A 25,057-nucleotide genomic window follows, 5' to 3' on the forward strand; every position below is an offset into this window, starting at 1 on the left:
TAAAGGTGTGATCATCAAATCATTGGGTCTGACTACTAGGAATGATTGGGTCTTAAGATGAGTACAAGGTTCAAGTTCTCTCTCCTAGTTCAGATCATTGTGTTTTCTATCTATGAAGGGATTGCATCTTATGTTGAATACAAGGATAAGCACCATTTCCTAATTTGTTGGATGAGAACTCATAGTGTCTTCCATAAAGCTTTTCTAAATGGAAATATTTCACAGAATCTTTGTTCTCAATATGGGGATCTCTCTCTAAAGCTTTGTTAAGGCACAAGAAACTTTAACAACATTTTAGTACAATGCAACCTTTTCTCTCTTTTATTCTTCTTGATGAATGGATTTATATAGGCACTGGAAGAAGATATATGTTGAGAGATCGTTTCTAGTCATTGAGTAACTCCAGCTTTCATGTATGTCACTTTACCTCTAACAAGCTTGAATTTGGATGTTGCGTTAAATGCATTCCATTCATCTTTAAGTGTTTTTCTACTTACACAACATCCTTGGTCAAAGGCAATAATCATCTCCTTAGGTAGCATAGTCTTTTGCACCAATTCATGGAACAATACAAATAGCTAAGCCAGAGTTGAAATTCCCTTTGTGTCAGGATGTTTTTGAAGAAGACAACTTTGGCTCTTTTCCCATGAGATTGTTTGATGTTGACTTGTATTGGAACTTGAACGGATCTCGTTCGCAGTTGCATGCAATGGACATGTCTTGCATCAAAAGAATAATCGTACACATGTTCAAGTAGTACGAGGTTAGTTTAATATGTGCACTAATTGTCTAATTATTTTATCATATATCAAGAAAATAGTGCATAAAACCACTTGCATCTTATATGAGTTGTTTTTAAAACCATCATCTTACAAATGATGCATGATCATGTTTTATGCTTTGTTGTACTTAAGCACCTAACCAAAATCCCATGGTGTTTTATTCCTTAATAAGTATTGTTTAGAAAGCAACCACCCATGAAGGGAGTGATCTAAAAGATCACAAAGTTTTGCTCATTGGTAGAAAAAACTATATTTTGACAAATATAAAGATTAAGCACTTTGTTAGTTTGTTGTTTTAACTCAAATAGTGTTCTTGTAAAGTTATGGGCACTAAAAGCTTTAAGCAAACAAATTTTATAGCATTTTTTGTAATTCTTGATCATTTGTTCTTCTTGTCTTCAACTTGGAAGGATTATTTAAATAATAAATTGACAAAATAGCCTTTGTAAATTCCTTTTTGTCCGTTAAGAGACTTCACTTCAAATTTCCATCTTCAAATGCTTCATTTGTTCACTCATGAACATAGAGATGCATTAAATGTGCTTCATACAACATTAAATATTTATTTATTCTTTAAGAAACATCTTAATAGTTTGTGTGACTTATCAAGCCTCGATCATAGAGCTTTCAATAAAACTATAGTAAAGCATAAGATCGTGTGAGATAGATAACCTTTCTAGAGTTGACATGGGGCATGTCAGAATGTTCATTAGCGTGAAACAACTTTAGCACATCCTTCAATAAATCTTTGACATTGACTTGTGCTTTGTGAGATCTTCTCAATAACATTTGTTCAACACTGAATAAACTCCTACAGATTTTTGTTAAGTACAACGTTAAAATATTGTGTGCATGCATATTGTCTTATAAAACTTTCACTTATCAAACAAAGTAAAAAGAACACATGTGTTGTATCGTTTGTCAGAAAAAATACATTACGTCTCACAGTATCTATCTTTTTATAAAACTTGCATCTCACACACAAAGTGTTTTCATTATTCATGTTTTGTTGTTTAACAACACTTAATCAAAATTTCAGGGTACGTTGGATCATATTCTAACAATCTCTCATTTTCAATGATAGTTAAAATAATAAAGTTTAAAACATGAACATTTTCACAAAAGAGCATAACAAATCAAGTTTTTACAAAAGATTTTTCATAATGCCATGAAATCGGATGGTACTTTAGGATAAGTTTGATAGGATTTCAAATCCTTCACGCAGTAATACTTTTTATTATGTTTGCTTACATCTTGAAGATACAATCCTTTTTCATTTTGTACATCTTACAATGAGAAAGAATAAAAATAATTTGGAATTTATATTTCCAAGAGTGAAACATATGGATTCCTTAATTAATTTATTCACATTAGTGTAATAATTAGCTTAATATTCACATTAGTATAATTATTACGTTTAATGTTCACATTAGTGTAATTATTAGCTTTTTGTTTATATAAGTGTAATCATTAGCTTATGTTCACACTAGTGTAATCATTAGCCTTATGTTCATATTGCTTCTTACCTATTTTTGTAACATGGTAGTTGGACATGTCTACATATAAATAAGGGTTCCTCTTCTAGTACAAACTACATTTGGTTAATGAAATACAATTAGTTTGTATGAGTTCTACGTGTCTTGAAAGTATGATATTTTTTGTACTTGTGTTCTCATCTTAGAGCTTTTTTAGTGATTAATCTTCAATCCTTTATTATTGGGTTTTCATTTATGGTGGTGTGTCATCTCTCTTTCTTATTCAAGTTTTGATTTTCAATTGCAACTAGTTTTGGTTATTTTTGCAATGAATTATAAGAAAATTATTTTCATACAGTTAAAAATGTGAGAAAAAAGTTCATGACTTTATTAATCATTTAAGTTTTTAAGTAATCAATTAAATTATTCATGGGGGATTTTTTAATAGGATAATTGATTATCGGTTTGGTTAATCAATTAAACAAAATAGTATATTTAAGTGTTTTCAGTGTTCTCACTATTTAACCGATTAAAATCTTGCATAATCGATTAACTTGGTTGTATGTATTAAATACAAAACTGAATTAATCGATTAAAATGTGTCATAATCAATTAAAATACAAAACTGAATCAATCGATTAAAATGTGTCATAATCAATTAAATCAAAAAGTGTTGTAATTGTTTTTCACATTTTAATGAAAATAATCAATTACAAGCTTGAAATGATCAATTAAATACATTTGAAATTTCTTTAAATTATCACTTTTTGAACTCTATAAATAGAACTTTGGTCTCACTCTTTTATATAATTAATACCATAGTGAAATATGGATTACTTTGATATCATTTGAATTATTTTCAATTTTCAAATAGTGCTTTCAAGTTATCAAATCAATAAGGATGTGTTGTATTGTTGAATCAACCTTGTATTGTGATTCTACTATGAATTTTAGTACATTATTTTCTTTTCCTAGTTTCTACAAGTTTCGGATGTATATTTTCTTGTGTGATCAAGAGTTGATAATGCTTGTATCCTCTTAGAGTGTTCTAAGGGTTGAACATATCATTTTGAGTGTGTTCAAGAGTTGATCTTGTGATGTTTTGTTGTCTTGTGTTTGTAATTGCTATTGTGAGTACTTGTACAAACTCTTAAATATAGTGAAATTTAGTTATTCTAAAGGTGAATAATTGAGAATACATGTATGTATGATTTTTTAATCTAAAACATTCTAAATTTCTTCTGCTATCTTTTTTTTTTTTTTCTTTATCTTCTTTATATTGTTATATTGTTGTTGGTAACCAATTTTTTATCAATCATCACAAATTAATTGCATTCAATACTTGAAACCCTTTAAGAATTCAATTTTCTTCTAAAGTATTGAAACATATTTTTTTTTTATTAAAAACTATTAAATATAACCTCATTTAATGGGGAAAAAAATATTTTCAGTAGAGGCATTTTTTGATAAGTTTCTTTACTAGGACTTCTACCATAAAAAAAAAGTTCTCCCCAAGTTAAAATGAGTTCATACATAAACTAATTTATAGAAATTCTTACTTAACTTATTAAAAGTTTTACTTTTAACTTTTTTTGAATAACTTTATTAACTTATAAAGAAAATCATTTAGCTTTTTTTTTCTCTCTAGTTTATGAAAAAGTCTTGTTAAAAAGTCTTGTTATTTTATTCTTTTTAAAAAAAACAGGTATCAAGCTAGGTGGTGTTAATTAGGATTATCAAATAGTTTCAAACAAACAAACACAACTAGACTACATTAACCTATTACACAAAAAAGTCATCAAACAAAGAATTTTTTTCAGTATCAAATCAGGGAAGAAAACCATTACAGTAACTGGTGAAACATTAGAAGTAATGTTTAGAGCTACACAATTAAACACACATACACACACAAAATAGCTGAAATGAGCTGCACCTTTCAAGAATATAATTCCATATTTTTCATCCTAGAGTAGATTTTGTGACAATATCTATTGTCATTTTATTTTGCTCCCAATTAAAAAAAGATATGAGATTTCTAGATACACTATATTCATTCAGTAATTGATACTTTCTGTAATTATTTTGGACATTATTCGTAATGGGTCCAATCTACATTTCTTGTGTAGCCCAGTCCATATGTGTCTCATAAAAGCCCAATTCATATGTTTGGATCATATATAAAAGATGATTTTTTCACTTCCATAATTTCTGCCAAATTCTTTCTCCCATCTGCATATCTTTCCCGTGCACTTTTATATTTGTATGAATTCCAACAATCTTCTTATGACTGTGGTGGAAAGTGTGTGTTTTTTTCTTTTAGAAGTAAAAAAAAAAAAACTAGCAAAATACAAATATTTTTGCAAACTTTCTCATCACAAGTAGTATGACTGAAGAATAAAGGTATAGCAAACTTATTTAAAAAATATGAAATTCAAAAAAACACAATTATATAAAAATATAGCCCCCGGCGAGGATCGAACTCGCGACCTTTCGCTTACGAAGCGAACGCACTACCACTATGCTACGGAGGCAATTTTTGATATTATAATTATTAATAATTTATTTGTATACGTATATAATATGGTTAATGATATTAGTATTCATAATATTGACCCATTAAAATATAAAATTAAATGTGTCTTTATTTATGTTAGAGATAAACTTACTTAAAAAAAACTTATTCGTAAATGACAAGTGACAAACCTTTAGTTAAAATAATCACATCATCTTTAATTACTTATTTAGTTTTATAGTTGTATAAATTTACATTTTTGTCTCTATGTTAAAAAAAGTAATCCATTTTAGTCTTTACATACACACTTTTTAATCCATTTTAGTGCATAAGACAATATTTTAAATCTCTTTTTTTCTATACCTTTAAAATTCATTCAGACTAAAAGAGATTTATATTAATATATGTGTTTCTAGTGATTTTTTTTATAAATTTTGACTATAAAAAATTATAATCACGGTAGATTCTTTTTATTTAGACTAAGACTGGTATTCCAACTATTTTTAAAATGTATTTTCTTAATGCTTTATTAAATCATAGTCACAATTCATATGAGTGCTAATCATAGACATAAATGGATCTGTTACATTTTTATTTTTTAAATAAAATAATCATATTTATAGTTTTTATTAATTTGTCTAATATGTTTGTTTAAAATAAACAGGTTTTAATTTATTTTTAATAAGAAAACCTTATCTATTTTTTTAAATTAGTTAATTTTAAAAAGTTGTTTGTGTCAAAAAGCCAGTATTTTAGATTTAAATAATTGGACCTATATTAATATTTATTTCGATAGAAATTGTGATATTTTCAAATTGATAAATAACATACATAAAATTGAAGAAAAAAGAAAAAGGGTTCTTTTTACATTATTTTTTTTTTATGAAACTATAACTAGAAAATATTTAAACTCAAAAGCAAATACATTTGTATGGGTTCTTTTTTATTTTAGGTAGCAATCAAACATGATTTTCAATTTTTATGTGTTAAATATTGTTTTTTTATTAAAGAGAAATAAATTTGACACAAATTGACTCAAGTGAAAATATTATTATAATAATTTTAATAAGATGTATTTGATCTTGGAGACACGTAATAACATAAAATTTACTCATTATATTAAAAAAAATCAAACAATAATAAAAAATAAACTTATAAATTACAATTATGAGTACGATGAAATCATCAAACTTAAATTTTGAAGTGTTTTTAAAGAAAGTTTAGTACATTAAATGACAAATTACATTAACTAAAATTAAAACATGCAACAAGGCTAAAAAAATCAATCTATATTCATAACTTCGATTCAATTTTTCTATCAAATTTTACTATATTGTTAATATATTCTCATTAATACGATATATTTCAAAAAAATTAATGAACTAAACAAAATGTTACCCCTTACAACAATTATATAAACAGAGGTATATATGCGTATAATTTAATAAACTAAAATTGGTGATCACAGAAACATATTTTTTTAATAAATACCTATTAAACATTTTTTTTACACTCTTCTTCTTGTCACATTATATCTTTCACAAATCTCTCAATTTTTTTTTCTAAATGGACATTTTGGATCTTGATTTATGCATAAACTAATTGAGAGAGTAATTGGTCAGAAAATTTGGAGTGAAGAACATAGAATAAAATAATTGTGGCGACGTGATTTAAAATGAAACCATGGAATTAGTTATTAAAATAGCGGAGAATCAAGCAACTAAGACTCGAACAATAAAAAAAAAAACAAAAGAAGTTAAATAAACAATTCAGTCAGTTTTATTTAATTGGTAGTTCCACTTTACTTCAAATCCAAGATTGGATCTAAAATATCCCAATTTACGTTTCACTTTCACAGCCTTAAAAAGCAAAAGTAAAGTAAAGTTCTAATTTCCCAATATGCCATCATACCCTCCAACAAGATGAAAATCTTGTTTCTTGGTTTAAGATTTAAAATATTAAAATAAATGTATTTTCACTTATAATTGGGCATATGTCATTCTTGCTAATTAACATTAAATGATAATGAAGTGTTTTAAGTGTATTATATGGTCGAAAGGCATAAGTCCGTCCAATATATTATATCTTATTAAACTTTGAGATAGAGACACAATTTCATATTTAAATAACTACATCAAAATATCGTTTAACGACCTATGTAAGACTTAATACAATATTAATAAATATAATTGTTCTAAAAAGAAAAAAATATTTCGAAAGTTTAACATCACTCTATACATAAATTGATTACACACTAAATATATATATATCATATATTAAATTCTTACTTTTAAGTATTTGAGTATCTTTTATAAGTATTTTCAATCGAAAATTAAAGTAAAGGACTAAATCTTTAAAAAAAATTACAACAACAAAAATCAGAAACAACTCATTTCGAAAAGTACATATCATTATAAATATATAACTAACTTCAATTTGACAAAGCTAACTAACTGCATTAACTTGTACTTTGAAAAACATGTTATAAGAAAAGCCTTTATTTTAGTTGTATTAAAAAGTAAACATAGAGTTGTTATAACCATATTCTTATGTTATAACCATAGTTCTCAAAGTGCAGATATTTGAATGGAAAATGAAGTGTGAGGGGATTAGATGCAATGAGCTTTTGGTATAATTGTTATAGTGATAGAGGTGTATCTAATAGTATAGAGATGATGATTATAGGTGGGGATGCTTGCTTCCAAAAAGGTAAGGCATAATGTGGCAATGAAAAGGGTTTTGGTTAATGTTACCATGAGCATGAGCATGAACATGAACATGAAGATGAGCATGGGTTAGTGATGATTGGTTTAGGTTAGTTGGTCCTGCCTGAAACAGTCCGGCACATCACATGTGCCTTCCTTAACTTTGTGGTGTCCTAGCTACCTATTCTCTCTCTCCAAATATCATTATCACTTTCAATTCCTACCATGCAATGTCTCTCATATACATCTCTTCATGCACATAAAATCCAATAATTCAAATAAATAAATATATATATTTCATTATGCCAACATGGCTCATCTTCTAACTAACAGCTGGATTCTTTTTCACCAACTATATATATCCACCCTCAAAAAAATAAAAACCCAACAAATGAGGGAGAATAAATGACAAGCACTATTATTCTAGCCACTTTTTTTTTAAAAAAAAATGTAGCATGTTTTGTTTAGGTATATGTTATTTAATAAATTGATAAAGGACTAGTTGTGAGCAATACACTCCAACACATTCCTCATACAAACATCCACCACAATAAAATCACTAAATAAAACCAAATTTAGAGACAAAAAATAATTAGCTATTATAGTAACTAAATTAGAGATCATTTTAAAAATTACAAAATTGGTTTCTAAATTAGTTTATATTATTGATGAATAGTTTCTAAATTGGTATCTAATTAGTCACCAAAGTTTTTGCTACCAAATTTAGAATCTAAATAATTGGTAGTTAAAACTTTGGTAGCTAATTATATACCATTTTAAAAACTATTTATCAATATAAAAAACTAATTTAGAAACCAATAATTTTTTTAATCTCTACAATGACCTCTAATTTAGTCACTATAGTAACTAATTATTTTTTTCTCTAAAATTGGTTTCTATTTAATAATTTTCGTTTCTACTAAAAAAATACGTATATTTTGGAAACAAAAATTATTGAAAATAAAAATAATGTCTCCAAACTTAGATTTGGAAGGAAAAACATTATTTTATCCATCCAAAATATAAGTTGTATTGTTAGTTAGACATTAAAAAGATTTACATATTTATTTTAAGACTAAAAGAATTTGAACCAATAAATTTATACATTTTTTTATCTCGCTCATTTATAATTTATATGAAACTTTTTAATAATTATTTAAAAGTCTTCAGTTCTTAACCTTTACTCATCTAAAACTCTCCTATAATAGCACTTCGACGCACACACACTATTAATTTATCAGATGAATTCTAAGTTCTTAACAAATACTAATACTAATAGACCAAAATTCCAATTAATTAAAAGCATTAATAAATCATATGAACACGGTTTAAAATACTTTCAGGTGATATTTCAATTTTAAAAAAAGGAATGTAAATTTAACTATTTAGATTTCTTTATTAAAACTTTTTAATAAAGAAGTTCAAATTTCTCGTGTTTCAAATTATTTAATCAGATAAAATTATTTAATTTAAACTGTACGCAAGTTTGAAATTCTTTCACTTTAGATGTTATTTAGAATTCCTTCATTGAACTTGGAAAAAGAAATCTCTTCTTAATCCCATCGTTTTAAATATGACTAAATTGTTTTGGTTCTCATTTGTAGCTAATTTTCTGTTTTGATACTTTTTTTTATACTAAATTAGTGATTTCAGATCGTATATTTTAAAAATCTACCATTTTATAGTCCAAATATTAATTTTACATAGGTTATTTGTTTCTTTATTTCATATATTTTATTTGATTAAATTATTCCTTAATACCCTAAATGAGTTTTAGGTTTACTATTCAATTTATCCAAAATAGAAAAATAAATGTTTGTAAAATTGGTGATTGAGCAAAAAATTTAGATTTTTAAAAATATAAGTACTAATAAATTAATTGGACTAAAATTTATGATTAAGAATTAAAGAAAGACTAATAATATATTTTCCTATTTAAATTTATTTTAAATTTAATACCCAAATAAAATATTTTAAATTCATTTAAAAACAATTTTCCAATTAAAATTCCTCCTTCAAACCTCTCGTAATATTAATTGTCCTTTAGCTATTTGAGTGGCAAACTGTACGTGAACACGATGCTCACGTTTTGCATAATCTTCAATAATAATAACAACAACAATAATAATAATAATAATAATAATAATAATAATAATAAAAATAAAAAATAAAAATGCTGATGATGAGAGATGCTGAAAACAAATGAGTTCTTTGGACATTTATGGGGATTAAGGGGTCCATTGGAGCGTCAAATTAATTATTATTTTTCAAGATACTTATGTTATTGACATATTTGAATGAAAATAAAAAAAAACTACAAAATTGATTTTTTATAAATTAAATTAATTTATATAGAAATAAAAAAAATGATGAGAGAATCTTTATAAATTAATTTGTGTAAGATAAGTGAAAAAGGTTAATTGTTTTATTTGAGAAATAGTAGTGGAAATGTGTAATTGTGTATTGAAAGTGAAAGAGTAAAAAGCAGAGTGTAGGGAGAATTGGAATGTAGTAGGGATAGGTTAGGTATAACACATATGGAACAATAGGCATTTCTAGATACCACTTAATTCAGATAATACCATTAATTATTATATTTAAAATATTATTCATTTGCACTATTAAGTTATATAACATTACAGGAAGACTTTTATTTATTTCTTAACATGAAATGTCATTATTATCACCTTAATTTTATTATTAAGATTAAACTATATAGTTAAACAAACAATTTAATATCTATAAGTATCACAATTTCTCAATTTTAATCTTACTTGAAAAAAATATTAAATTTGACTTTTTTTATAAAAAATTAAAATATCATTTATGCCATAGATACATAAAGTACAAATATTATTAACATTAACAAATCAATAAATAGAAACTAATTTTAAATACAAATTATATTAACTAAATTTGATATTATTTTATAAATAAAAAATTATTAATATTTAAATTAGTTTATAAATCTGTGAATTAGAGTTTCATGTTGTCAACTAAACCCTAAACCCTAAACATCGATTTTTGAATTTTTTTTTCTGTGATTAATGTGTACAATATTAAATATGAAACTGACTATTTTATGATAATATTTCATTAATAACACATACTTCTTCTTGTATGTTTCGTTGATGTTCAACCGTTAATTATAAATCAATTCGAGTAAGTATTATCAATCTCTGATATCTTTTGATAACAACAACTCTACTATCAACATTATATACTCAACACAAAAATTCTACTATCAACATACTCAACTATATATTATTCGACGTTTTATTTCTTAGGTTAATTTTGTACTTGATGCAAATAGGTTAATAAGAATATGATACTAAATGATATGTTTTATATTAATATTTGTAGAGATGTTTATAGTATGTAATAAATATAAGAGGAGATATAATATAGGTATTCAACTGTCAACACCAAAATGGAATTAAATAGATGGTGTTAGCTGAAACTGCTTTAGGACTTTTTGGTATTCAGAATAATGGCCTCCATGTATGGTAAGGTGTTTTTATTCATAAATCAACTCAACAACGACACAATAAACTGTATTGGTTGGCATAGAAAATTAAATTACAAAAACCAAAACAGATAGACTCAGTTAACATGAATTAGGTAAGCCAGGAAAATTTTGTTAGTTCAGAAAATTATTAACAAACATTTATTTTTGTAGATTAACACATTTTTTTAACGAATATATATATATATATATATTTATATATGAAATTGAATTAATAATATGGAATCGGAAGCTCTGAAATAATAAAACTGAATTTTAAATAAATAAATAAATAAATATTCTTGATATAGGATGGAATTAATGTTGGAGGTGTTGAGGAATGAGAAGCATAGCCTAAAATATAAATGATGAAATGGTATTGTAGTGATTCAGTATCTGACAACTGTTTGAAGAAGCACATTTTTGTTTGATTCTAAGTTTTTTTTCCAGTAAATTAAAAGAAGCAATACCTAATTCAGTTTATTTATTCAATAATACACCAATTTAGTTTTTAATTGAAAATAAATATGTACCATATTTTTAATTTTGAAGGATTAATTGAATAGAATATTAATTCAAATGAATAAAAGATGTATAAAATTAAAAATAAAAGAAATTGATTAATATTTATAGGATTAATTTGCGCCCATCAAAATTGTAAAATTGTTAAAAGAATAAGTTAATAAAACATGTTCGGATGGATGTTATTTTTTTATATAGTCAACTAACTAAAAATTATTACATACTATATATTATTTTTATAATAATTATATTAAAATGATCTTAATGTGTTTTTTTATTAACTGACAGTGTAATTTATAACATTAATACATCAAAATTAAACTAAAAAAATAAAATTTGTTTGATTATTCTGCAATTTTGTTTCCAAAAAAATTAATATGTAATTTCATTTAATACTTTCTACAATGTTAGTAATCAATTAATTATTTTTTTAGTTCAAATGTTTGATTGGATGAGAGTCAACCTTTTGTTTTCACAATTCAGAACCTCTAAAGAAAAAAATAGGGTATGTAAGAAGAATATTATAAAATAAGTATACATGGTCCACTCATAAACTATAGATAAATTATTGATTGTTACAATAAGTATATTCAAAGTTACATTAAAGATATAATGTTGTGAAAAATAAATAAAATTGGAAATATTTTATTGGAAGATTTGTGTTATGTTGAAGAGAGTTTTTTGTGTAACACACATTCCACCCACTCTCCCTATTCTGTTTGTATCCTGACAGGATCACATGCAGATGCAGACAGCTCCAGACCCTCACATCTTCATCCCACATGGATGGATCATGGACTTGTGATCTCTTAGATGAGCTTACGTGACATCTGACCCACACAAACATTTCACCCCCTTCTTCCTCCCCCACTAACACATTAACAAATTCATAAAAATACAAATAACTAAATTAAATAAAGGAAAAACCTTTCTGCCAGCTCTAACCAGATTGTTATTGCACATTCTTAAGATACCCAAGAAAAAAAAAATATTAAGAAAAAAACACCCTTTTCTCTTATCTCTGTCTCTCCTTCCATTGAGACAGACACCTTGGCATTGTTCCTCTGCTTGTTTTGTGTCCACTGTAAGAGTGTGCTGGATTATTACTCTCTCTCTTTATCTGCATTGTTTGTGGCTGTTGTCATACAAGGTGTTGTGTGGTTTCATCTGTGAAACTCATCAAGGTTTTCCTTCAAGCTGGGGTGCCAAAAGGATTAAGCTTTCTGGGACATTCCTTTTCATCTTGCAGTTTTGCTTTTGCAAGCGCTGAGGAGGTTGTGGGGGTGACTTTGACCACCAAAAACTGAAGTGTATGCTTCAGTGAGATAAAGTTTTCACCTTTCATGCTGTGAGGACCCAAATCTGTAGAATTTTGGGGAAATTGGCTGGATGGTATTTTCTGTATTTTTGTTGGAAATTGTTTACCTGCAACTGGGAAAGCATCTATCTTTCTGAATGCTTCCCTTCCCTCCATTTGGGACTACAAAACTGTGGAAACTGTTTCATTCTTTTTGTGATTGTCAGGGGTAGGACTGCATATAATTGAGAAAAAGAGAGGAGGATAGTTTAGTTTATCTTCTGTGCACAACGGATTTTGTTTCAGGATAGTGATGTTGCTTGTGAGCTTGTGAAGTTCTGGATTCTGTATTGTTATATTTTACACTAGAATAATATTCCTTTTCCAAAAGGGGTTTGCACTTCGCAGTGCTGTGTGAGTAGATTTAAGAGTAATAAATCATACAGCTTTAATGAAGAGGGTGTAACTGATTGTGGTAGTTGAGGGGTCTAGTTCAATTGAAAAGGAAAAAGGTTGATATGGCAGCAAAACTCCTGCAATCTTTAGCAGATGACAACCCAGATCTGCAGAAGCAGATAGGATGCATGACTGGGATTTTCCAACTCTTTGATCGTCAACATGTTCTCACGGCTCGCCGCACTACACAGAAGAGGCTTCCTTCTGGTATTCCCCTGATAGGAACATATTCAATTTTACAAATTCAGTTGTGTTTTTTGTTTTGTCTATTTAGTTTTCCCACTTGCCAATCTCTGATAAGATTTATCATCTAAGACGTTGACTTTAGTGATAATTCTGATTACTAATTGATTTTATCACATGGATGCCAATCTTATATCAGTGTTAGTTGCATTTGCATATCGTATCTTTTTTTCTTTTTGCTTTTTTATGAATGAGCGTCTGATTTTCACAGTTTGGAAGAGCTGGGGGATGTTTTTGCATTTTTTTTTTTGTAAAATTTTGTATCATCAGGTAATTCGTTTTACTCTGTATTCATTAACATTACAAGGCCTTGAAAGATTATTTTTGATAGATTTTTTTGAATGAGATTTTTTATTTATTTTATTAACTGTAAGTTCAATCTAAATCTTTGTTGTGTTGTATGCGGTGAACCTCTGTGAAATGGTCAGTTGATGTCATTTGCATCACCATGTTGGCTCTTGGTCATATGTTTCAATTTCATTGGAGTATTTGCCAACTTGCATCTAATGCTTATGTTTTCCTTAGGTAATTCGCACTTCAGTGATGGAAGCTTGGAAAGAGATTCGAATAACATACACCATCGCCAAACAACAACTGTATGAACCTCCTTTTCACCCACATTTTTAACATATTTTACTGTTTTGAAGTTAAAAATGATTGAATTAGGATTTAAATTGAAGCAGAAAAGTTTTGTTACCATATGAGTATGCATTTACTGATTCTATGATATGTTATCCATCACTTATGATTGAATTTAACTGCCATTTATTGGAGACAAATGTAGAAGGTTAAGACTTGAGAGTGTTTTAATCATTTTCTAGATTTATCATCTCATCTCATCTCATCTCATGGACTTCTGCACAATCATTTGTTTCTAAAAATTTCATGTATGAACAGATGCTTTCTAATGCTGATGCATGTATTTTAACTATCAAGAAATATGACAGAATGCACATGAAACTGGACTTATGTAGCAAACTGAATTCATTGCAGGATACTAGCATAAACAAGGGTGTGAACGAAAGGCAGAGAATTTCAACCGAATCATCAAGAGCATCATTTTCTTCTTGTTCATCATCAGTGTCCTCTTTGGATTGTAAGGCTGAAGCAGATGCACCATTTGACAGGATTCTTTTTCCTGAAACTCCTTCAAGGGATGCAGTCATGAATCAACCAACCATCTCTTCCCATTTTGGATGTAACTCCCTTGACCTGAGGGATGTGGTGAAAGATTCTATGTATAGGGAAGCCCGAGGACTGTCAGTGAAGACTACAGGCAAAGAAGAATCTGCCATTAATGCCATGAAGCACAGGGATTCACCACGTCCTATGCAGTTGCCCAAATTTGTTGATGGATCTTATAGAGTTGGAATAGATGGAAAACAAAGTGTGCCTATTGATCTAAAGGAGTCTATCCGAGTCCTTGCTAAACTTAGAGAAGCGCCTTGGTATTATGCAGAAACTAAAGAACTTCCAAGATCATCACATGAAGTAAAAGATGGACCCTGGCATTCGATCTCAAAGGATGCTTCTTGGTTTGCTTATGAAGGTAAAGAAATAAGTCGTTTATCTTTTGAATCACGAGACACCATCAAATCTATGCCAAAACTAAAAGAGCTTCCTAGACTTTCACTGGATAGTAAGGAAGGTTCATTCCGCCCTTATAGTTCTGACTCAGCCACTCACCCGTCAAGAAACGTTTACACTGGCACATCCACATCAAATGACAAATTCCCTACCCTACAACAGCCTTCAACAATCCCCAGTCGTCCACCTGGTGTTGTGGCAAAATTAATGGGCTTAGAAGCGTTACCGGATTCCGCTTTGGCTGGTGACACTCAACATTGTTCAACTGAAACTTACTCAGCACAAGATAATGGTCAGTTTCCAAGATCATCAAAAAAAGGACCCACCAGGCCACTCCGAGTTTCTCATTCTCCAAAAATTTCTTTGAAAGACCCAACTTCCCCACGGCGAAAAAATCCCGACCTAGTTATGAAACCCATCTCAAGTTCAAGGTTTCCCATTGAACCAGCACCATGGAAGCAGCAAGATGGAAATCGAAGCTCCCAGAAACTGAATTTAAGGGGTGTAAAAGCTCCAGCGAGAGCACCAGATTCCTTTCCTTCAGTTTATAGTGAGATAGAGAAGAGATTGAAGGATCTTGAATTCAAACAATCTGGAAGGGATCTCAGAGCATTAAAACAGATACTTGAAGCAATGCAAGAAAAGGGACTATTAGAGAGCAGAAAAGAAGAACAAGCTCCAAATGCTGTTGGAAGTCAAAGTGACTATGAACCAAAAGCTACCAGCCAAGATCAGAATACCGGGTCAGTAAGGCAACAAAATACTCAGAGAAACAATTTTCTATCATCCACGCTCAAGGGATCTGAATCAGCAAGGGCTTTTGAATCCCCAATAGTTATTATGAAACCAGCAAAGCTTGTTGAGAAAACTGCAATTCCTGCTTCTTCAGTCATTCCGATTGGTGGTCTTTCTGTTTCCCATAAACACCAGAATGGTGGTGTGTATGTAGATAATAAAACAAGTACATCTGCTACTCGAGTAGCAAAAGATCAGTCTCCCAGAAACATTCATCGGGATGCTTCTGCCAGTTCCATTGATAAGAAGGCAAATGGTAGTAAGACTACAAGATCTGCACAATCTCAATCTAGGTCTCAACAACATCTAAAAGAAAGTAGCCAAAGTTCAGTGAAGCACTCAGGAACTGTGAGCCCAAGATTGCAACAGAAGAAGTTGGAGTTAGAGAAGCGATCTCGTCCACCTGCTCCACCATCAGATTTCACCAAACATGGAAGGCAATCTGGTAAGAAGGCAGCAGAGTCAGGTTCACCAGGTGGGAAGCAAAGACCCAAAACCCTCAACTCGCGACATAGTGACGAGCAACTCAGTGAGATAAGCAATGAATCAAGAAGTTTATGTTGCCTGGGGGATGAAACTTCTCTGCAATCAGACAGTTTAACTGTCAACTCTAAGATGGAAGTGGAAGTCACAAGTAGTTTGCAGTCTGTTGAAAATGATGACAACCAAAGTCCATCTTTGAAGGCTGTGAAGCAATTGATTTCAGAGACAGTGCAGAAAGTAGGAGTTATTTTCATCTTTATATTCTAGCTTTCTGATTAGCGCAATGTGATAAAATTGAAAATTTAAGCAAATAGTATATTCCTTAGCAGTTGATAATGTGCACATCTTGCTTACTGTTCCAGAAATCAACTCCAAGGTTGAATGAGGATGAGTCAGTTGCAGAACTTGGAACAGATGCCCCGGAACATCCAAGTCCTATCTCAGTTCTTGATGGATCTGTGTACAGAGATGATGTGCCATCCCCAGTAAAGCAGATATCTGAAGATTCAAAAGGTATAGTTTCTGTCTTCTAGATAAAGATACTAAATAAAATTGTAGGAAAAAATCTTCCTTTTTTCAGAATCAGATCAGCATTAGGATGGATTGCAAATTTGTCTTACTCTTACCATTTTATTTTTGAAATGTTTAACAAGTAAAAAGTTGAAATGTTTTCTTAAATGAGGGACTGACAAGTGGTAACAATATGATAACTCGAAGTTGATCATGCTTTTATTGGCGATAGTGCATAAAAATAAATGTAAGATTTGCCCCCCTAGAAATTATATTGCTTTCTATTGGATCATTAGTTTTTCAATGAGCCTCAAGTGATATTAAGTGTATGTGCATCTGGAATTAGTTGCTGTTAAAGGTAACAGTGGTATTGGTACCACCAGCTAGAGAACAAGCACAAGCGTTAGAAATTGAAAATTATTATGGGCCATGACATTAAGAAGCCTTTGGCTTTGTACATTCTTCCTTGCTTTATCTGCATGTCCTGAAATTCATCCTGAAGATTTGCCCAATAAATATCACTTGTATGTGTCATGATTGTCCAAAAGTATGTGAAATTTTTTCACCTTTCTAATTATAATATCAAATTTTGCAGGTGATGATGCTCAAGAATCCGAAGAAAATGAGATTAAAGATCAGTGGAACCCAGCAGAGAGCCTTTCATTTAACAGCATGGGATCGGGAGAGATCAATCGCAAAAAATTACAGAACATAGATCACCTTGTCCAGAAGCTTCGACGGCTGAACTCCAGTCATGATGAAGCTAGAATTGATTACATTGCTTCGCTATGTGAAAACACAAATCCAGATCATAGATACATTTCTGAAATATTATTAGCTTCGGGCCTCTTACTCAGAGATTTGAGTTCCGAGTTGCTGACATTTCAACTTCACTCCTCAGGTAATCCCATAAATCCTGAGTTATTCCTTGTCTTGGAACAGACCAAGGCAAGTAGTTTGCTTTCAAAAGAAGAAAGCAGCCCCGAAAAAGAGGCTAACTTGAAGTTGAACAAAGAGAAATTTCACAGGAAATTCATCTTTGATTCTGTGAATGAGATTCTTGGTGCCAAATTAGGCTTGTCCCCAGAGCCATGGTTTCTGCCTAACAGTAACAGACTCACTAAGAAAACCTTGAGTGCTCAAAAGCTTCTTAAAGAACTATGCTTCGAGATTGAAAAAATTCAAGCCAAGAAGCCAGAATGCTGCTTAGAAGATGAAGATGATGATCTGAAAAGTATGCTGTGTCAAGATGTTATGCATGGCTCAGAAAGTTGGACAGACTTTCATGGTTATTTACCTGGGGTTGTGTTGGATGTTGAGAGACTTATATTCAAGGACTTGGTAGATGAGGTTGTGATTGGTGAATCATCTGGTTTGCGAGTCAAGCCATCTGTTAGGCGCAGAAAGCTATTTGGAAAGTAGTTTGTTCAATTATTACCTTTCTCACTGATATTAGATATATAATTTTCTTGGTTTAAGGCATATAAGTTTGCTTATTAGAGCTTTGATTATTTATTTTTTTGCCAAGATGTAAAGAAATTTGAGATACCATGGATTTTTTGGCATACATAATACATAAAAACTAAAGGTTCCTAATTTGAAACATCTGGGCTTATCTATTCATCCATATTGAGTTGATGGCAATGGTTCTTAATTTTCATGCCATGAATACCTTGCAACTTACGTTACTATACCCTGCTTAAGCCTGTCTCTTGCTGCAGAATGATGCATGATTCGTGAATTCTTAAATGAATTCTTAAAACTTCCAATTTATGATTTCGATTTTGAATGGTTTCTTAAACAAATAATTTTTATACTTATATAAACATTGCTATTTTAACTATAGAAGATCTTACATTATCTAGGAAATAATAATATATAAGTGACATCAATTCTCATCTTATAATTTAATTAACTTTTGTAGGTTATTAAGTAATAAACATTTTCTCAATAATAACTATTAGAATATGAAAGATCCTATATTAGTTAAGAATAAAGTCGAATTATAATATATATATATATATATATATATATATATATATATATATAAAAGAGAGTTATTAAGAATATGAAAGATTCCATATCAGCTAATAATAAAATCAAATTATAATATATAAAAAAATAATATTAAATTATAATACATAAATGAGCTAAATTACGAGGGATAGCACCAGAACCAATTATGATCTAACCCAAGACCTCTACATCCTAGAAAATGTCTATTTTACTCTTATTTTTTCAGATATTTATATCTGGAATGTACCTTCCATATGACAATTCTCAACACAATAATGTCTTCAGGAGGTTAAAATCAGAAAGTTTTTTTTTTTTCATTCTAAATGCAAAAGAAGGACAATTTGGGGTTTAAAAAAATGATGGGTACCGATCAAATTGATCTGGTGGGAGAATTAGCAAATTCTGAGGAGAAATTAAAAAATATATACAATAATCAATGTTACAAAAATCAGTTTTTTCGACAATGATTTCTATTACTCCACCTCCACGGTGAAACTTTCTATTACAATAAATAAATTGAAACTGGGTTTATTGAGGAATTCTTTTTTCTTAAATAGACTATTCAGAAAAAACTTCGTATTTTTTATTTTATATTGTGCCTTCATTTATTTTTTATATTGAGCACAATAATAAAAGTATGCAACCTTACATATATAGATGTAGGAAAGAATAATAAAGATAATTTTAGTAAATTTGCGTGCTAAGATTGAGTGAAAACAATATGAAAATTATTAACAATATTAACATAAAGATGAAGATTGTTTTACAACCATTATATTTCTAAGTAACTATAAATATAAACACAGTATTCAAAGGACAAAATAAATATTGAAGAGTAACAGAAAACACAGGGACTAGAAAGCAAAAAAGAAAGCATTAGATTATAATTTTTGAAAACGCAGAACCAAATAAAAAAAATGATATTTAGTGACTGAAATCTCCTTTAAAGCTTTAAATAAATTTAAGTCACGTTATGACATAACTTCCAAAATAATTTTACAATTAACTAGCTCCCATGTCCAAAAAGGATATATATGGAAGAGGAAAATTATACCTAATAGACTTGCATTGCATCTTCTGTTGTGGATCCAAAAGCTTCCTCAAGTGGCTTCAAATGAGACTCTAGTTTATTCTGTTAATCCAAGTTTGACACAATAGTGAACTACAATCAATTTTGACCAGCTCTAAACTCGCGTTCAGTGGTTTCCAACGGCAAACCAAAAACGTTCCAAGAAGGTAAAAAAATTATGAAAAAAATAGAACTATAATGCAGTGCCTGTATCATCAATGTGAATGATAAACTATCTCCACAGCTTTCATCATGCATTGTTCTGTAAGCAATGATCTCCCTACCCGGTTGATGAAGGCCTAGCCTTTTGGCTTCTTTGAACTGATTCTATAACTCTACGGTAGTAACCCCAGGATGGATTTGCTTCTCTTATCGGCCGTTGGCCGAAAGGATTTTCTGACACGTAGTTTCTCACATTCTCAGCCACAGCCAGCCCTTCTAGATAAACCCGAAGATCACCTCCTGGTCCTGTGAACAGAAGAATGAGAGGCTTAACATGAATTTCACATCAATATGCTTAAAGCATTTGTTATTTGCTAAAGAGTGCAGGGTTGTAAAGGAGAGAAAGATGTGCAGAAGACTGTCCTACCTAATTCTGAGTCTCTGGTGTTGTAGTACAGGTAAGAATAAGGAAATATCGCTGAATGCATCTGAAAATAAATTGCAAGGGTGAAGTGACAAAATAGGAGGAAATATGGATGTCAACAGCAGAAAGTAAAGCTTACTGCATAATAAAAGGAAAACAAAAATAAGAGAGCTTACAGGATTCATTAGTGCCTTGTAAGGGGAGTCATCTAATAATAATGTGTTCGACTCGTTAAACTCTCCCTTCTCCCATGGTAGATCGGGTTCTTCCTTTTCCCACAACTTTCTAAGTTCCTTCAATACAAGGGGCTTGTATATATTCTCAACAGTAGTGAATTCAGTTGTAGTACAGTGGGACTGATTCTGCATATGACATTATACAAAGATTAAAAGCGTCTAGAGAAGTTCCAAGGAATGAAGATAACTGTAACCCTTTACAGGCTGTAATGTAACTGCATTTATAATGATGAAACAACAATTATCTTACTAAAATGCAATTATGATTTAAAATATCACTCCAATTTGACTTTGTCTATATCAAAATCCATACACACCCACGAAATTCAAACAAAAGAATACTATAATTAAAAGTTTGCTAGAGCTATATAATTTTCTTGGTGATTGAAGATTATTAAACTATCATGTAACTCCATCATATATTTAAATGCCGCCAATATATGTTCTGTTTGGATACTGATAATTAGGACATAAAATGAGAAAAATTAAATAGGTGAAAGACAGCAATTTTTTAAATTAACAATTTGTTTTGATTAACAAAATTTCCTATATAATTCAATATGCAAGGAATTACAAATCAATCTCAATAACCATTCAACATCTGGCCCACATAAAACAAAAGACCATTTATAGACTAAAATTGTTAATAGAGTACACGTAGATAAAAGATGTACCTAATTCTTAAGACTAAGTTGAGGAAAAGAAATTACTTATTGCAGACTTATATACCCTACCAAAAGCCCCTAAAATTATACTAAAAGCTACAAAGATTTGGATCAGATTACCCAACAAAAGAGCAGTTTGGATGCAGATTTCCCCAAGAGAAATTTGATTGCTTCATGAACATTGCTCCTGCCAATAGTGGCAAAATAAAAAAAAAGTATGAAGACCACTTTTCTATTGCTTAAATACAAATCGACAAGTCTTTGATTGCAACTTAAGCCTAGGTCAAAATAATAAACAAAAATCAGTCATAGATTAGCAAATACTTGGCTCTAGAAGACCATACTCCTACATGAAATCTGTCAAAGCAAAACTGTAGAAAATCCTCACAAAAGGGCCTCTTGTAGACTGCAAAAGGAAAAAATAACATGACAGTCAAATTCAACCTAGACCAAAATAAGAACTTTGGAATGACGAAACCAGATTTTTGACCATGTTACCTTTTTTCCCTTTCAACACAAAGTCTGGCTCTGGTTCTCGTCTATATCTTGTACGAGTGACATTAACACTGACAAAATCAGCAAGTAGTCCATTCACATCAAGGATGAGAAGCTTCTTCTTTCGGTTGCCAGAAACACTTCTGTCTAGTGAGAATTGTGAAATCTTTAAATGACCATCTCTTACGGTGTCTAAGCTTAAATCAGAAACATCACCTGCACAACACAGATCATTTCTTGTAATCTCCGCATGATCTAACTGTCTACCATTTGTTTCACGTTGCTCCACATGAATGTCAACTGCAGATGAGGTAGTCATAGATCTTTGCTCATTAATGTTCTCAGTGTTCAACTCTATTTGCTCACCTGAAAAACACACAATGACAATTATAAAATCTTTAAATGATCATACCTTACTGTGTCTAATCTTACATCAGAAACATTACCTGCACAACACAGATCGCTTCTTGTAATCTCTGTATTATCCAGTTGTCTACCATCTGCTTTGAGATGCTCCACAGGAATGTCTACAATAGAATTAGTCATAAACCTTTGCTCATTAATGATGTCAGTGCTCAACTTTATTCCCTCAGCTGCATCTCCACTATGTGAGGCAACTTGATCAATTGAAAGTTTTGTTTCTACACCCATCAAGCCAACTCTCAATGATCCATCAGAAAATTTGTGTGAATCATCTTTGTCATGATCCTGAAAAGTCGGTTCGTTGTTAGGACTTTCAGGACTAGGGTAACCACTGCTTCTACAATCAGCATTAACCATTTGTCTCCTTTGACAGGCTTTGTAACACATGCTTTTATCAGACAAATCATAATCTGCTGGGTCATCAACATCTTCCTTCATCAGACTTGTATCATTTACAAAACTATTCTTATCCTCCAGGTTGGAAATGTTATCATTTATGCTATGCTCTATATTAAATTTTACAACTTCTGGCACACACTTTTTTGCAAAAGGCTCAGGACTTGCTGCAACAAAAATGTGGTTGCCGCTTACTTCTGGAACATTATGATGCTTTTCTGCAGTTGTATTGATCATCTTCTGCTCCTTTTCTTCATGATCTCCCTGGCAAAAACCTGCTTCCTCATAAGATTGACTTGTTATTGGATCAGAGGAAAAACATTGAATGGGATGTCCTGACAGCATATCCATTGCAGGTGAGGAAGCTTTTGCTGCAGTTGTATCGATCATCTTCTGCTCCTTTTCTTCATCATCTCCCTGACAAAAACCCAATTCCTCACAAGATTGACTTGTTATTGGATCAGTAGAAAAACATTGAATTGGAAGTCCTGACAGCATATCCAATGCAGGTGTGGAAGCTTTTGATGAAAAAGTATTCTCTGAAGTGCCACAACTGCTATTATTGCCTTCAATAGGATTATGTGTTGTCTTCTTCCGTTTACCCTTCTCATTCTGCTTTGTCGAATTAAATTCTACAATTATTTGGCAACTTAAGAAATTAGGCAAAGCTGGGGACTCATCTAATGGGTGATTTATAGTAGCATCCATCTTCGGTGAAGAATTATCCAGTGAAAAATCAGGACCTTCACACTCAACAGCATTACCTTGCTTCTTCCTTTTTGGCATTTTCCGCTTCTGTGACAAATTTACATCCTCCGTACTAGTTGAACCACCCATATGCAAATCATTTACTACATCCATCAATCACAGATCCCAAAATGGAAAAACACCTCCTAGACAAGAAATATGCAGAGCTCCCAATACACAGCCAAACTGATAGTGATAATCTATGATCACCCAGCAAAAACACCTTTCTCTATATCTAAATATGTTACATGACCACCCAGAAAATCCACGTTTCTTTGTATCTATATCTATATATCTTACAACAAGCTTCAAATTTTCAAATTGAATGTACCTATGGAATCTATACTCCAATCTATTGCCAAAGCTTCTTTCAGTCACTTCCCCTAAAAGCCTGCAAAAATAAACAGTCGACACGAGATCAGCCCAAAACAGCCAAAAAAAAGTTGCAGAACTTCAAATGGTGTTCTAAACAAAGTTTTAAATTAAGGTGGCAGTTGTGGTTTCAACCCCAACCTTGATACTGCAGGAAATTACAGGCAAATGGCGTTTCCAGGTGCCCAAAAACACACTGCGGCCAAAATCAAGACTGCAGATTCATTTTTAAAACCTCGGTCATAAATCCACCAATGCAAACCAAGAAACGACAACTGAATAGCCAAAACACAAATGTTTAGATAAACAGAAACCCAACACAACATTATGATTTCTTTTGTCACTATTCTGAATCCATAATTAACTGCACACAACAATTCTCCTACTGAGTTTCACATGAACATCTTTTCTTTCTTATTGTCATTGTGTTTACATAAAACAATATAAGATGAAACAAAGTACCAAGCTTTCTTCCCGCTGAAAATGAAAACCCAAAAGCACAACAACGCATAAAAGAGGGCTCAGATTCACTTCTTATTTCATTAGTAAAAGTAACAAAGATGGTAAAAAGAAATTACAAGCATACAGATTGTTATTGAAAAATGAAGAGAACGAGAGAGTGAAAGAAAAAATCAACCTAGAATCAGCTTCGAAACATCACGAGAAAGAGAGACGGGTTTTGAAGTTGAAACGGCGGCGGTGGATTTGACGAATTGAACGAAGTGTTATAGTTTTAGGGTTTGGGTTTGAACAGCATGTGAATGTTATCCTCCGGAGGGTTTAATCTGTTGTTGATCTCAAACACCAACTAAAGCACCAATCAGAGATCTTATAAAGCTGCTACCTGATCGCTCACAACAACATTTTATCCATTTTAACAACTTTAATTACTATTCTCATTATTATCAATGTCGTACTAGGATAACCGGTGCCGGCGTAAGGTTATATTTTGGAGGGAAAAGAACAACACGGTCGCTGAACTTTTCTCAGTACAAAATCCGTTAGCAAAAAATTTACGAAAATAAAACTCGTTATAAAATTACTAGTGGAAACATGTGCTTCAGTAAGGTAAGGTGTGTTTCATTTCTATTACACTGAAATAATTCAGATTCTAGAAAATAAGTCATTTTGTAAAAGTTGCTTAAAAATAATAATAAGTAAAGAGAAATATTTTTAAAAG

At 30.6% G+C, this 25,057-nt stretch overlaps 1 protein-coding gene and 2 non-coding genes across 3 annotated transcripts; 1 reads left to right on the forward strand and 2 right to left on the reverse strand.

Annotated features, from left to right (window-relative positions):
- Positions 1–4,716: 4,716 nt before the first annotated feature.
- On the reverse strand, positions 4,717–4,788 carry TRNAT-CGU (transfer RNA threonine (anticodon CGU)). The gene has a single exon. It is a non-coding gene; the product is annotated as a tRNA-Thr (tRNA).
- Positions 4,789–12,302: 7,514 nt separating this feature from the next.
- TRM4 (LONGIFOLIA protein) lies at positions 12,303–18,475 on the forward strand. The gene is made up of 5 exons (XM_068624273.1): positions 12,303–13,461; positions 14,023–14,093; positions 14,491–16,599; positions 16,725–16,875; positions 17,468–18,475. The coding sequence occupies exons 1-5, from the start codon at positions 13,317–13,319 to the stop codon at positions 18,292–18,294; spliced, it is 3,303 nt and encodes a 1,100-aa protein (XP_068480374.1). The 5' UTR covers positions 12,303–13,316; the 3' UTR covers positions 18,295–18,475.
- A 1,345-nt stretch (positions 18,476–19,820) lies between these two features.
- Positions 19,821–24,795, reverse strand: LOC137820902 (uncharacterized). Its single transcript, XR_016515653.1, has 9 exons — positions 24,515–24,795; positions 24,019–24,152; positions 22,386–23,896; positions 21,943–22,305; positions 21,769–21,850; positions 21,565–21,631; positions 20,720–20,905; positions 20,547–20,607; positions 19,821–20,425 (listed from the first exon to the last, which is right to left on the reverse strand). It is a non-coding gene; the product is annotated as an uncharacterized LOC137820902 (transcript).
- Between the last annotated feature and the right edge of the window lie 262 nt (positions 24,796–25,057).

Source organism: Phaseolus vulgaris, chromosome 9 (assembly GCF_051622355.1).
Source record: "Phaseolus vulgaris cultivar YP4 chromosome 9, ASM5162235v1, whole genome shotgun sequence".
NCBI lineage: Eukaryota > Viridiplantae > Streptophyta > Magnoliopsida > Fabales > Fabaceae > Phaseolus > Phaseolus vulgaris.

Excerpts from the sequence above, each read along its gene's own strand:
- TRM4 (XM_068624273.1), top strand. The coding sequence starts at position 13,317 with ATGGCAGCAAAACTCCTGCAATCTTTAGCAGATGACAACCCAGATCTG. Across the intron at positions 13,462-14,022 it reads ACAGAAGAGGCTTCCTTCTG|GTAATTCGCACTTCAGTGAT; the intron begins GTATTCCCCTGA and ends TGTTTTCCTTAG. Across the intron at positions 14,094-14,490 it reads ACCATCGCCAAACAACAACT|GATACTAGCATAAACAAGGG; the intron begins GTATGAACCTCC and ends AATTCATTGCAG.